This window comes from Agelaius tricolor, unplaced genomic scaffold (genome assembly GCF_023055355.1).
Source record: "Agelaius tricolor isolate 1412-34295 unplaced genomic scaffold, bAgeTri1.0.p SCAF_36, whole genome shotgun sequence".
Taxonomy (NCBI): Eukaryota; Metazoa; Chordata; class Aves; order Passeriformes; family Icteridae; genus Agelaius; species Agelaius tricolor.
In genome coordinates, this window is record NW_027269296.1 from 3,006,486 (window position 1) to 3,021,220 (window position 14,735).

The 14,735-nt window shown below is 58.4% G+C and overlaps 1 protein-coding gene and 1 long non-coding RNA gene across 5 annotated transcripts; one reads left to right on the forward strand and one right to left on the reverse strand.

Moving 5' to 3' along the window:
- Positions 1–808: 808 nt before the first annotated feature.
- Positions 809–4,441, reverse strand: CUNH1orf216 (chromosome unknown C1orf216 homolog). 4 transcript variants are annotated; one of them, XM_071453085.1, is made up of 2 exons: positions 4,301–4,441; positions 809–3,196 (listed from the first exon to the last, which is right to left on the reverse strand). In XM_071453085.1, exon 2 carries the CDS (start codon positions 3,116–3,118, stop codon positions 2,309–2,311), a length of 810 nt encoding a protein of 269 aa, XP_071309186.1. In that variant the 5' UTR covers positions 3,119–3,196; positions 4,301–4,441; the 3' UTR covers positions 809–2,308. The 4 variants fall into 4 exon arrangements, with proteins under 4 accessions (XP_071309186.1, XP_071309187.1, XP_071309188.1 ...); XM_071453086.1 differs by having other exon boundaries at positions 809–3,174; positions 4,301–4,436; XM_071453087.1 differs by having other exon boundaries at positions 809–3,134; positions 4,301–4,432.
- Positions 4,442–4,906: 465 nt separating this feature from the next.
- Positions 4,907–9,516, forward strand: LOC139602939 (uncharacterized). Its single transcript, XR_011683525.1, has 2 exons — positions 4,907–8,038; positions 8,110–9,516. It is a non-coding gene; the product is annotated as an uncharacterized lncRNA (long non-coding RNA).
- The last annotated feature ends 5,219 nt before the right edge of the window (positions 9,517–14,735 follow it).

Sequence of the window (14,735 nt, forward strand, 5' to 3'; positions counted from 1 at the left end):
CTCTCAGTCTTGCTGCAGGGCTGGGAGGGCTCATGTTCCCCCAAACCTGAGGGAGCACGGGCTCCATGGGAAGCGGATGAGGTGAGAAAAGGGCTCTGAGAGGAGCACCCCCCATCCTGTGGAACCCCCGAGGGCTTGGACAAAGGGACGAGGATGGAAAAATGTGGCCACTCTGCCCTTCATGCCCTGCTGTGTCTGCACATGGATCCCTGAACTGCATCCCTGGATTCCCACAGACTCAGAGGCTGGAAAGAAGCAGGAAGGGGTGGGGGGAAAGGTGAGAGAGGGTTCAAAGGGCTGCTGCAGCCTCGGTTTTTCATCTCTAGCTAATCTCTGTGAAGCCTGAGGCAAAGTCACCTTTGGGTCAACACTCAGGTGTCGTTATCTGCCACCCCCATCACCCAGAGCTGCCCCCAGCCCTCCCCACGAGCAGGGCCGCAGGGCAGGGTGCCAGGAATGCGGGAATCCGGTCCCCCCGGTTCCAGCCGCCTTCTCCTGGGGCAGAAGGTGAGTCCTGCACTCAGACCGCACCCCACGGCAGAGAGGGGAGGAGCAACACACACCGGGGTTTAAAAAAAAACCTGGAAAACCGAGCCTGGACGAACTGCCAGAGCTGGCACAGCAGGGCAGCATGCCCAGGGGTGCAGGGACGGGAGGAAGGTGACAACACCTGTGCCCTCCACCTGCCATTCACCCAAGCTCCACCTGCACAATCCCCAGCCTCCGTGGTGAGCACAGGGTGGCTGCTCCCAGCCCTGAGGCCTTGGGGAGGGAAAGGAAGGAACAAATCCAGCAGGGGCTCAGCTCCTTCAGCTCCAAGGCTTTTATTAAGGTGTGCAACATGCCCACGATCACAGGTCTGGGATACAACAGAGGCAGCAGGAGCTGGACACGAGCAAGCAGAAGGGAGGTGAGGGCAGCAGGAGCCTTGCAGGAAGCTGCCAGAATCCTCCAGCGCTGGCACAGGTTGCTTTGAGCTGAGTGCACCCTTTGCCATCAAAATGTCCTTTTTGGAGGAGGTTTTTTGTGGCTCTCCTCACTTCACCCACTGGCAGCAGCCCCAGGGGGGGCAGAGCCCGTGCCCCATGTGGGGCAGGAGGAGGCTGGGGCTGCCCCTGGCCAATGGGCCACTGGTGGGCTTGGCCACAGTTGTTCATCCACAGTCCAGGAGCATCTGGTGGGCGGTGGGTGCCAGGTTCTTCTGCTGCTCCCTGGGGTCCTGGTGAAGTGGCTCCTCCAATGGCAGGCAGCACTTTGGCTGGGAGGCATCTCTGGAATCCCTCCTCACCCTCCTTTGCAGATGAGAAATGGAATCAGTCCCCAGCTTTGCTCAGCAACCAGGGCAGGATGGGGAGTGCAGACCCCTCTGGCTGAGCCCTCACTGCTGCTCCTCCTCCTCCTCCTCAGCACTCAAATGGAATGTGGGTCCTATGGATGCACAGCAAAGCACAGCAAACACACACAGCAGCTCCTTTTCCATCTCTAGCTAAGACAATTGTTCTTTGGGTTCTGTGTACAGCTCTCACTGGATAAAATGCAGATTCAAAAAAAAAAATATTCTTTTTGCTCCCAAATGATAAATTAATATAAACACCAACACCACAAGTTCATGAGCAGCTTTGGGATCATGCACTGAGCGAGAGCATTGCCCACAGCAGACAGACGTGCACACACACATAGACCTAAATTAACTTTTCACTAATACTGACATTAAAAACATACATTGTTTGGATCATTTGACTTAAATTTACTTTCCAGCATTCTGAGGTCACTTTTCAGAATGAATTTTTTTTCTCTTTTACAGCCCAGGACACCTCACTCTCACCAACAAGCAATGTTTGCCAGGGGCTGGGCTGTGGCTGCAGGGATGCACCGGTGCAGGTGGGATCACCTGCAGTGATGCAGGGATGCAGCAGTGCTGGAAGTGCTTTGCCCAGGGAGGTTTGGAAGCCTCACTGCCCTGGGGCCCTCACTGCCCTGCAGCTCCAGCACGGCCATCCCAGCACTGCTGTGGCTAAGCCAGGCTCAACAATGGAGCAGATTAGGTTTAAAGATGAGCCTGGTCACCTCGAGCTCAGCAAACCCCAAGATCCTGAGGTCAACCCAGCCCAGTGCCACCCCAGACCTGGATGCAGGACAAAAATTCCAGTGCAGAGGATGATGGAGATGAACTCTTCGGGGACTCTTGGCTGCGTTGGAGAGAGATGGGAAGGGCAGGGTGGGCACCCAGGCACAGGATGGAGATGCCACCAGCCAACAGCACAGCACCTGGAGGGTGAGGGCTGGGCCAGGCTGCTCTGGTGGCACCTCAGGGGCCAGGGGCAGCTGCAGCAGCCACGCAGGCTGGGCCCTGCTGCATGCAGCGGATGAGCTCCTTGCGATTATCCAGGATGGTGTCGAAACTCTCCTGCAACCGGTTCTGCTGGTCCACAACTCTCTGCTGCAGGCCGTGGATCCAGCGCAGCAGGGCCAGGCGCCGGTACATCACCAGCTGGATGTGGTGCTTCTCCTTCTCCTGCTCCTTGAAGCGCTCCTTGTCCTGGAGGTGCTGCACAGCCTCTGCCAGCGCCGGGAAGAGGGTCCCCAGCTCGGGCTCAGCTGGCTCTGCCTCAGGGGGGCTCTCGGCTCGGGGGGCAGAGGCAGGAGGGTCCCAGGTGGTGCTGCAGGCGCTGTCGGGGCTGTCGATGCTCAGGGAGCTGCTGGCGTAGCCGTTGTCCTCTGCGGGGGAGCTCGGGGGCTTGGCACAGCCCTCGTGGGCAGCGCTGTGTCCCCCTGCCCCGCTGACCTCGGCTCCCTCGGGGGGGCTGCGCTCCCCCTGCTCGGGGTGCGGGTCACCCGGGCCCGGGGCGCTGTCCCTAAGCCGGCCCTGGCCCATCTGTCTCTGCATTAATAACAGCAGATTATCCGACGGATTTGTGGTGTTTTCGCTCCGGCTGGAGCCCTCCTCCGGCGGGGACCCCGGCGCTGGCTGGCTCCAGTTCTCGTTGCTGTCACACACCTCTCCCACGAAGTTGGAGTTGGAGTCCGGCCCATGTCCCGCCCCTGGGAGGGCCGTGCCCAGCGCTGGGCCCCCCCGGCCCTGCCGGAACGGGGCGTTTGCCGGGCATACAGCAAACATCTCACCGGTGTCCTGCCTGCAGGAGAGACACGGAGCCGTGACACGCCTGTGGGCACCTGGGCTGTGAGCTCAGGGCAGCTGCAGTGGAGAAAAACACGCTCATTGCTTTATTTACCTCTTTAAAGGCACTGGACCTACCATGGGGTCAGTGTTCCCGGGTGTTGGACTGCTGCTCTCAGCATGGCCCCATGCTACATCATGGAATCAGGGAATGCATTGGGTTGGAAGAGATAAAGCTCATTTAGTTCTCATCCCTTGCCATAGGCAGGTGTGCCACCCGTCCAAGGGCATCTTCCCACCTGATGCAGAAGCTCAAGGAGCCACCTCCCATCCCATCTGTCTTCCCTGAGAGCTCCAGTCCCAGCTCCTGTTCCTGCAGCATCCCTTGGGTGATGCCAAAGGGCATCACGGGGCTCAGGCACACAGCTGCACGTGCTGCGGGCAGCATTTGGGCTGCGGCTGATGCAATTAATTCCATGCTGGTAAAGGTGTGCTTGGAAGGAGATGCTGTCCCCACAGCAATAAATGTCCTTCAGCAGCCGAGACTGCCTGGGCTCCTGTGCACAACCTCTGCCACCAGCCCTGCATCAGGGCGGGGGCTGGCCTCAGCCTGTGCCCGAAGTGGCGACACCACTGACCTTCCCTCCCTGCAGGACTGGGAACAGGCTGGCCCAGAAAAGGGAAGGTTATCCCAGTGTTCCTTGCCGGGTCACCGGCAGCGAGAGGCGCTCTCCAAGCCCTCTCCTACCAGGAATCCTCACAGGAACCTCAGCAAGGAACCCATCGGGTGTCCCGGTCTGACCCCGGCCAGCAGCGGGGCACCAGGAGGGGCGCAGGAGCCCGTGCCCAGCCCGAGGTGCTGGCAGAGGCCTGGAACCGCGGGACCCCCGCCCTGCAGCCCCCGCAGTGACATCTGCTCGGTGACACCCCCATAAAACCGCTGCGCCCCATAGCAGCTGCACCCCATAGCAGCGGGGCCGGGCTGCGCTGCCGGGGGGGATGCGCGGCCGGAGGGGCCGAGCCGGGGAGCATCCCTGCCCTGCAGAGCCCCCCGGAGCCCCCCGGAGCCCCCCGGAGCCCCCGGGACCCCGGCCCCGCTGGAGGGTCCCGCAGAGCCCCCCTGAACCCTGCCCCGGCAGCCGCCGCTCCGCTCGCACCGCCCGCCCGGCCCCGAGCACTCACCGGCCCGGTCCGGCCCTGCTCCAGCCCCGGCCCCGGCCCCGGCCCCGGCCCCGGCCCGGGCTCCGTGCGCCGCCGCCGCCGCCGCGGGTGGGAGCGGGAGCGGAAGCGGCCCCGCGTGGGGAGGTGACACGGCCGCACTTCCGACAGCGCCGGCAGGGCTGGGGAGGGACAGGGATGATGGGGGGGGACAGGGATGATGGGCGGGATAGGGATGCTGGGGGGGACAGGGATAATGGGGGGGATAGGGATGCTGGGACGGACAGGGATGATGGGGGGGATAGGGATGCTGGGGGGGACAAGGATGCTGGGGGGGGATATGGATGCTGGGAGGGATATGGATGCTGGGGGGGATATGGATGCTGGGGGGGGACAGGGATGCTGTGGGGGGGACAGGGATGATGGGAGGTGCAGGGATGTTGGGGGAGGACAGGGATGGTGGGGGGGACGGGGATGTTGGGGGGGGGACAAGGATGTTGGGGGGACAGGGATGCTGGGGGAGGACAGGGATGCTGCGGGAACAGGGATGCTGGGGGGTGCAGGGATGATGGGGGGGACAGGGATGTTGGGTGGGGACAGGGATGCTGGGTGGGTGCTGGTGGGAGCTCCCCGACACGGGCAGGGTGGCTGGATTGGGATACTCTGGCTCCTTCCCACCGGCCCCTGGGTCCCGTGAGGCTCAGCAGGTCCCCGTGGGGATGGGGACGGGGCTGAGCGCTCAGTGGGTTCTTTATTCCCCTCGCCCGGAGCCGGGGTGTCGGCACTGGGAAAGGAAAAGGCTCAGGAACATCAAACGGTTCCCACGAGCCCGCGCCCGGCGCGGGGGTCACATGAAGCACCGGGAACGTCTCGGGGGATAAAGAGGCTTTGTGCGGCTGGGAGCCGCGGTGGGGACAGCCCCATACTGCCCAGTCACCCCCAGAGCTGCCCCGGGCGGGGATGGCCCCATCTCCTGCCCGATCACCCGATGTGGCCTTGCCTGGCATCCTGTGCGAGCTCTGGGACAGACACGGCACGAGCAGAGCACCCTCCACAGCCCAACCCCGGGCTGGGCTCGGCACCTCTCACCTGCCCCGAGGGGGAGGAAGAGGGATGGAGGTGCTTCCAGGATGGACAAAAATCCTTTTGAAAGCTCTGAATTGCTGGAGGTGGGATGTAGGGAGCAGATGTTCCCCCATGACGTGGTGAGGGTTTGGAGCAGTGGAATATGTGAGTGATAAATAAGTTGTTTTAATTTCTCGTCTGCCTGACAGGCCCCTTGATAGCCTCTCCTGCTCCTGGCTGCTGCAAGGGCTTTGACAACTCCATGGAGGAGCAGTCAGAGGGGCAGGACCAGGAGCTGTAACTGGGACACTTGGGCTGCAGCTCCAGGGGAAGCCTGGGATTAAAGGAACGAACCCTTCCTGTCACACAGGAAAGGCAGGAGCTGACTCAGGCACCTGGGAATGGGCAGGACAGAAAGAGGAGTTTGGGCACACAATGGGCTCAGCTCAGCCTTTGCCATCAGCCAAGCCTTTGCTTTGTGCTGCTCTGGGCTTCGCTCCTGTCATGGCCTGAACTCAAACTGGGTGAAATTTTCATCACTGAGAGCACAGAGGGAATTTTGATCCATTCAGGGACCTTTTCCCCCAGTTTACCAAGAGGCACATCCCAAACAGGCCTTTTCCATCTCTGGTTTAGATTTCAACAGCACAGAAAACCACGAGTGCCACTGGGGTTTGGCTCCAGGGCAGAGCAGGAGCAGGGTTTCTCCTCTCTCAGCTTTGCTTGTCCCCACCCCAGGAATCCCCACAGGCCAAGGGGTGCCAGTGTGCTGGAGCCTGCTGCAAACCTGCTGCCCTGGCCCTGGCTCCACTGGTTTGGGGGGTTTGGGGTTCCTCCCCTGGTGCCAACCATGGCAGGAGCCAGGGAAGTTCTGGGTTCACAGAGGGATCCAGAAGCAGTGATTTTAGGGGTCTGTCTCACTGGGATTTTGTACTGGTGCAGCTCAGGTTCAGCCCAGCTCTTGGGATTGTCTGTATCTGATGGGGACCAGCAGGATTTGCTGCTTCCTGTGAAAACAGTTCCATTCCTCTGCAAGCCAGTGTCCCCCAGGCCCAGCTGTCCCTCTCTGCAAGGACCTGCCTGTGGGGACACTGTGGGGAACCCCAGAGCAGGGAACCCCAGCTTGGGGACAGGATAGAGGGGACATGGTGACTCAGGGAGGGCTGGGCTGGTCCTTTCAGGGGCAGTGGGAAAGGGAATGTTTGGAAGTGGAGAGGGTTTAGTGATGGACTTCAGAGTCATCTTCCCCTCCCCTTCCCTCACTTTGTTCCAGAAATAAATTAAAAGCTCTCCCTCCAGGAAATTAAAAATAATTTAAGGAGGCTGAGCACAGGACTTGATTCACTGGGGTTTTGGAGCTGGAGTTCCTGGGCTTGGAAGGCCAAAGGGTGCTGGGGTGACCCACTGGAGCTTCTCCAGAGGGCACTGGCACCAATTACTCCACCAGGGCCATTCCCTGGGGCCTGGAATGGGTGGCCTCTGTGACCAGCAGAAACCTGCTGCCATCACAGGGACGGGCCAGAGTTGGCAGCCTGGCACTGGCCATGCTGGAATTCACCCTCCAATCCCAGGGCCCAGCTCCCACTCCCTGTGCTCATCCTGCTGTCTGCTTCTCATCTGCTGTGTGTCCTGCTCACCTCTGCAGCGTGCCACAGGCTTTGAACCAAATCAGTCCCAGAAGGAGCCCTGGCACTTGGCCCTGTGCCCATATGACATCAGCCATGGCTGGTCCTGACCCCTCTGCTGGGAAGGAGGCAGCAGAGTTTGGAGCCACCCGGTGCAAAATGAGCTGGGGATGCAGAGCCTTGCTCCTGCTGAGTGCTGGTGCTGCTGTTCCTCAGGTTCTGCCTGCAGCCCCCGTGCCCTCTGCCCAGCAGCACCCTGAGGATCCCACCCTGTCCCTGAGAGCATTGTCCAAGTGCTCCTGGAGCTCTGGCAGCCCTGGGGCTGTGACCATTCCCTGGGAAGCCTGTTCAGTGCTCCAGCACCTTCTGGGGATAAAACTCCTTCCTGATATCCAACTAAACCTCCCAGTGATGCTCAGATGGGGACATGATGGCATCTTCAGCACCAGCCCAGGTCACAGCTCACCCAGGAGCCTCCATCCCACTCGTGGGCTCATCTTGGTATCCCAGTGCTGAGATGGGCAGCTTGTCCTGAAAGAGTTAAGGGTGAAACATTGCAAATATGAAAAAAAAAAAGAAAAAAATTACGAAAGAAAAAAGTGCCCTGAACCACATGCGACCTAACCTCCCCAGCGGCTCATCTGAGTTTAATAATGGAGGAGGGAAATCTCCCAAAAAGCTCTCAGAGAAATTAAAGTAAACAGTGTGCTGACCTCCAGCCCGCAGTGCCCCGACGCTGACTCGCTGGCCACAGCCTTCCCTGGCATCCCCTGTAATTGTAAACACATTCAGTAAATACAAGGGGAGGGGACTGAGGGGGTCCTGGGGATGCAGCTGTCCCCACGGCCACTGGAACTGGGGCTGAGCACTGGGCCAAAGCCATGGGTGATGTCTCTGGGCAATGTGGTCCCTGGTGTGAGGGGCTTCACAAGGACTGAGACTGTGAGGATTGAGGTCCAGCATTGCCACTGGGACCACCACACTGCAGAGCTGGGGCTGGAAAACTTCGTGTTGGGAGCAGGTCCTGCAGATGGAGAGAGGAAGAGGAGGAGGAGGAGGATGCTATTAACAGGTTTGTCCTCTTGGCCTCACAAAATTTAAAAACAACACTCTTATTTTCTAAACCCTGGTCATTTTTTTTAGGCTGAGAAAAGAAAAGCAACCCCAGGCTGTACGAGAGGGGCCAGAAAAGCTGTTGGTCTGGAGGGAGGAAGCATCACTGCCAGCCCAGCCCCATCCCTGGCCTGGCTCCATCCTCATCCCCAGGCCAGGTCCATCCCCAGCCCTCTGCTGCTTTACACACAGAATCCCATGGTCTGCATTTCCCACAGGATTTTCTGGGGAAAACACCACTTAGGGAAGGGGCAGAGAGGGCTGGATGCAGGAAATCCCATTCCCTTGTGCACAGCCCCAGCCCCTGCCCAGTCCTGCTGCCTGTAACTCCTGAATTCCTTTTCCATCAGAATCCAAAGCAGTGGCAAATGCAATGTGTTTGGTGAAAAATGCCAGGGATCTGCAGCCAGATTGGATTTCAGAGGGGCTGGGAATCCCACGGAGGTCAGAGCCTGCTCGCTGCAGCAGCTCCCAGCCCCAAGAATCAGCCTTTGGGTGGCTCTGGGAGGAGGAGGAGGAGGAGGAGGAAGAGGAAAGGGCTGCGGGGTCTGGGAGCCCAGCAGAGGTGTGACCCTCTCACCAGGGATGGACACGCAGCTCTGTCACCCAGCAGGGGCAGAGACCCCCTTGCCAAAGCACTCATTCTGAGGAGCAAGCCTCCTTACTCTTTGCTTTCCTAAACCCCCCCAAAAATGGATTTCTCTTGGCCAGGGGACCTGGGCTGATGTTTCCTCTGTGGTTTATCCCTGCTGAGCCACAAAAAGGGAATATTGCTGCCGACTCCACCCCTTCCATCCGACCAGGACCCAAAAATCACCATTTCCTCTTGGCCTGTGAATCACTAATAAACTCCAGACAGAAAGAGCTGATTAGGAAATTGTTTGGGAAATGGAAAGGAAGGGGGAGGGACGCACAGCCGGTGCCTCTGGGTGGCTTTGCCCCTCGGCGTCACCTCCCAGAGCCGCAGGCTGGTCCCCGCCTTGGGGTCCCCAAATCTGCTCCAGCCACGGCCCCAACCCCACGGGGCTGCAGGCAGAGCTTCCCAGCACATGGATTTATTTATACGCAAGGATTCAGGGTGAAAATCTCAGTGTACATTGAATTATATGTTTTTTATTTGACCACCATCCCTTGGCTGTTCCGAACTCTCCAGGGCAGCCTCACCACAGTGTCCCTGCAGGGCTGGTGTCACCAACTGGGAAGGGGATGTGTGACATGTGCTGCAGCCCCAGCACTATCCCCTCCCTCCCTGCCAGCCCCAGCACCCCCTGAATGCTGCACGCTCGCTCTGACACAGAAAGGCTCCACATTTGGACTTCATAACGCAGAAAAAACGTCAGGATTTTGAAATTTCAGCCTTGGACCCGAATCTGATACATTCCAGAAATGCTTTAATTTATCCCTTTGTCACAACATTCAATAAAAGGTTTCATTTCAGCTGCGCCGCTTTGATTAATAACTGTAACAGATTCTAACCTGAAGGAATCCTCTGATATTGTGTCCATGGAAATTAAATGTTTGATTGCACATAGTCAGGATTTTCTGGTGTGGAAACAGCTCCACTGGAGAACTTTGAACAAGCTCTACTCAAGAAACACTTTGAGTTATTTTTCCTTCACCTATAACAAGTCCAAACATCTGTTAAAAATTCAATCAGAGCACAACTGGCTACATAAAAAAAATTAAAATTTGGGGTGTAAAATGAAATGACTGTCCAGGTTGAAGCCAGGTGGGATGGCTGGATATGGGCTCAGCACTGGTGCCCACCTGGCTGCAAGGAACAGGGACCATGGAGGGATCCCACAGCCCATCCCCTCCTGTCCTGGCATCATCCAGGTGCCACTGTGCTTGTCCTTGTGTCCCTGTGACCTCCACACCACCAGCACCTGCCACAACATCCTGGGGATGGTGGTGACTGAGGCAGCGGGAGCCACTTGGCATCCCCAAAACAGAAGACTGGAGCAGAAGGTGCCTTTTGGGCTGACAAGGATGCTTCCCGTATGCTTGAAATAAAATGGAAATACTGGGATTTCCATTGTCTGGGTACATTTTCCTTTGTCTTTCTTCCACTTCCATGGCATGGCAAGGGGTTCATAGCTCCTTAAGCCATGGAAGAAGGCAGATGGATGGGAAGGAAGAGGGAAAACCAAAATCCCCTAAGAATTTGGGAACAGGAGCACTTTTCCACGGGGCTCATGGCTGGCAACCGCTGCTATCAGCCCTGATCCCAGCTGAGCTGTGCCACAGGTGCCCCTGTGCCAGATGGGGAGCAGTGGCACATTTTTGAGGTCAGAAAGCAGAGTTTTCAGCAATTAGAGCAGCATGCCAAGATAAACTCCCTCTTCCTGGCGGATCCTTTCCCATCAGCCATCGTCCCAGCGAGACAGACCCTGGCGAGGGGAGCAGCCCAGCAAATTCTCTCTGCATGGGTGAAATTCCCTCCGCTACCGAGGTTATTATCTCCCAACAGGAACCAACAATATCCTTTCATTTAGGCACTAATTCGAACAATGTGCGCCGGCCGGGGGAGGAAGGGCGCTTGCTGCTCCAGAGCCTTTGAAAAATCCAGGCAGGAGCCAAAGCAGAGGGAAAACAAAACCCTGGGATGATGTGAATGGCTCGGCAAGGCAGGGCCAGGAGCAAAGCAATGCTGGAAATGTGGTGCTGCCAGTGCAGGGCATGGCACAGGGGCACTCAGGGCAGCTTTCTGCCAGCTCCTGTGCAGGGAATGCCGTCCTTCAGGCTGTGCTGGAGCCAGGAACCCCATCCATGGGGGTTTGCCCACTGGCAAAGTCACCTTCTTTTCTTAACCAGTGTGCTCAGCCTCACAATTCCAATTCCCGTTGGCAGTAAAAGAATTCTAAACTTCTTGTATCTCAAAGCCTCACATGAGGCACCAGGAAAAGCTGAAGTAACTGAGAACTGTGAAAACATCCTCATTTCTGTTTTTCAGGAGCAAACACAGCAGGGGAAGGGAGGCCCCACCAAGTGGAGCTGTTCCACCACCACCCCAGCACCCAGGGGCTGGTGGCCACGTCCCATGGGCTGTGCCCACTTTACTCACTGTGGTTTGTGATGGGAGCAGCGTGGTTTGGAATTGCTCCTCCACAGGGATCTCTGCTGGCATGTGTCTGGAGAAGCATCCCCATCCTCAGTCCCATCCTCATACCCACTTCCATCCTATTCTCATCTCCATCTCCAGCCTCCTTCCTGACCTCATGCCCACCTCCATCCCTATCTGAGTTCCTGCTGGGATGCACCCTCCCATTCCCACTGGCTGCCCCAGTGCTAATCCCTCCTGGGCACACCTCACGGGGGTTTCCAGGGAATATGGGGGGATTCTCCCATATTTACTCTTCAGGTGCTGCTGTTGTGAATATTTGCTCCTATGCAGGGAGAGCAGGCACACTCCCTGACGGGGATATCAGTTGGAACATCATCTAATTGATTACATGGAAATTGCTGCTGGTGGAAAGGGAAGCCCTTGCCTTCCTCTCAGTGAATTAATTTTACTTTTGCCATTCTTGGCTGTGCTCAATTAATCTTGTTAAAGTGATAAAATTTTAGCTCACACTTCACTCATGGGGTACCAGGGAAGCTCCTGGGGTTGGTTAATCACAGAGTAGAATCACGGAATATCCTGAGCTGGAAAGGATCCACAAGGATCATTGAGTCCAACTCCTGGTCCTGGACCCCCCAACAATCCCACCCTGTGCCTGGGGGTCCTGTCCAAAGCTCCTGGAGCTCTGGCATTCCCTGGGGAGCCTGGGCAGTGCCCAGCACCCTTGAGGAGAAGAACCTTTCCCTGATACCCAACCTAATTCTCCCACTGATGACAGCATGAGCTCACCAAGCTGCTTGCACGGCCACCAGCCCAGCCAGCTCACAGCTGCCCCAGGAGCCACCATCCCCCGGGTTCATGCCAGCCCTGCGGTGCTGAGCGGGACCGGACCGGGGGCTCTCCCTGCCCGGAGGCACCGGGGCCACCGGGACCCGGGATGCTGCTGAGGGAGCCGGGTCACTGTCCCTGCCAAGACACCGGGGCCACCGGGACCCGGGATGCTGCTGAGAGAGCCGGGATACTGCTCTGGGAGCCGGGGCTGTCCCTGCCAAGGCACCGGGGATGCGGGATGCTGCTGAGGGAGCCGGGATGCTGCTGCGGGACCCGGGTCACTGTCCCTGCCAAGGCACCGGGGCCACCGGGACCCGGGATGCTGCTGCAGGAGCCGGGGCTGTCCCTGCCAAGGCACCGGGGACCCGGGATGCTGCTGCGGGACCCCGGGCGCTGTCCCTGCCAAGGCACCAGGGCCACCGGGGACCCGAGATGCTGCTGCGGGACCCGGGATGCTGCTGCGGGAGCCGGGGCTGTCCCGGGATGCTGCTGCGGGAGCCGGGGCTGTCCCGGGATGCTGCTGCGGGAGCCGGGGCTGTCCCGGGATGCTGCTGCGGGAGCCGGGGCTGTCCCCGCTCCGCAAAGAGACAAAGAGCGGCGGCCCCGGCAGCTGGCGAGGGGGGACGTAATCCCACAAAAGTCCTGCTCCGGGGGGCTCAGCGGGAGAGGTGAGGGACACGCCGCCGAGCCCCCGCCGCCGCTGCCCCGCTATTGACTACCTAAACAGTTCTTTGGTGATTACAATGTAAATATAGCTTTTCATGGAGTAAAGGCCTTTTATGGGATCCACACACACTTAACCACTTAACCCCGGCGACAAAAAGAGCAGTGAATGAGCTGTTTAGAGGCTGCTCGTGCAGAAAAGCGGGGTCTGAATAGGATTTGGGGATCTCTGTGTATCAATTGCTATGCTCTGGGGGCCCTCAATGGGGCTTCAGCGTTCGAGCATGTGCCAAAGGGCTCCGTGGGTACGGATGGGGTGTCAAAAAAAAAAAAAAAAAGAAAAAAAAAAAGAAAAAAAAGGAGAAGAAAAAAAGCAGCTGCTTCTCTTTAATAAAACAATGATTTATTCATAGCAACTTGGGGAACGGGCAGGGGGACACAAGGACGTGCCAAATTGATGCTCATCCTGCTCCACACTCTCGAGAGGCCGAGGGGATGAGCCTGCCTGGGGAGCAGGAGGGATGGAAACTCGGGGAGCAGCCCCTGGGGACCCCAGAGCTGCCCAGGTGGCAGAGCCAGGTCCCCCTGCAGCCCCAGCCAGGTGACAAGGGCGTCCCTGTGGCTCCACTTCCTCACCCAAGGCTGCACTTTTGGGGAGCGTATGAGGGAGGCTGGGGTCATCTCTCTGCTCTTTCTGCTCCACAAGGGCACCTTGCAGTTGGTGTCGTGCCCAGCCCAGGTGCAGCAGTGGGGCCATGCAGGAGCTGGCATGAGGCTCAGCCTGACATCCCCCGTGCCCAGCATTGAGCATTTTGGGCTGGGAGCAGGGAACAGTGCCCAGGGCAAAAGTCAAGGGTGCAGATACCCCTGAGCAGCCACTTGGCATCAGTGGCAGGAAAGTGGCATCCGAGGGACACTGGTGGGTCCTGTCCCCACCTTGTCGGGCCACAAATGGGATCATACCAAAAATCCCCACAGGCTGATGAGGCACAGACCGAGTCTGGCCCTATTTTTAGGCCTGTGCAGATGGAGGGATGAAAGCAGAGGGGGGGCAGGGCAGGAATGGGAATGGGAATGAAAGACAAACAAACGCCAAGCAGATGTTGGGAGCAGGGCTCTTCCCCTCGCAGGATGTGCACGTGGCTCCTCAGCACCGGCCCAGCCAGCCCTGACCCTGACCAGGGCAGAGCAGAGGGCAATGGCCCCTCCTGGCTGTCCCCCATCACTGGGGATCACACTGGCCCCCCACCATCAGCCCCGTGCCCTCAAGAGTGGTCCTGGCAACATTTGTGTGAGGATTTTGCTGTAAGGTCCCGCACTTTGAATAAAAACACCCCGTGGTCATTGTGGCACCGCTCTCGGGATGGAGCTGGGGCTTTGGGGAGTGGAGCCAATGCCTGGCTGACCATCACCAGCACCATGGTGGAATTTGGTTTGGCATCTCCAGTTTCCATTCAAGCTGAGACCCCAGCAGTGTCACTCACAGCATTTTAGCAGGAGCCACGGGGACAAATCCCAACCCTCAAGACTTGTGTTGGGTTCTGGCTGAGGGTACCAAACCCAGCTCCTCCAGCCCTGCCCTTGCCCCTGCAGGTGTCAGGGGTCTTTGCCAGCCACACTGATGCCATCTAATCCTCCCTTCCTCCCTTCCTTTTCCCTCTGCAGGGCAGGGCATGGACAGAGCACCCGCTGTGGGTCAGGCTGCACTCACACCTTGGGAGATGTTACCATACCTGGGGGCTCACTCATCCCAGCTCTGAGGATCACACACCCTCACAAAGCTGCAGGTGGAGCCAAGGACACCAGAACCAGCCCAGTGCTGCCTGTGAGCTCATCCTGGATGCCTCACTTGGAGATTTGCACCGCCAGCATCACCCTCACATCACACAAAATGGGGACCACACGGAGGGTTAATTACCTGTTGATTTAATTATCTTCTCACAGCAGTGGCTGCATGGGCTGGCATTGCCTTTGGTTGGAGTGTCTGTGCTGGCAGTGGTGGAGCTGGGATGTGAATCCTGCAGGGAATGCAGCTGTGGCCACCCTGATGGGGTGGGATGGGATGGAGCTGGGAAATGGGATGGGGTTTGGGATGGGATAG

Coding starts and splice junctions, on each gene's coding strand:
- CUNH1orf216 (XM_071453084.1), bottom strand. CDS start 3,300: ATGCTGAGAGCAGCAGTCCAACACCCGGGAACACTGACCCCATG. Junction 3,135..3,256: donor CCGGGAACACTGACCCCATG/GTAGGTCCAGTG, acceptor TCTCTCCTGCAG/GCAGGACACCGGTGAGATGT.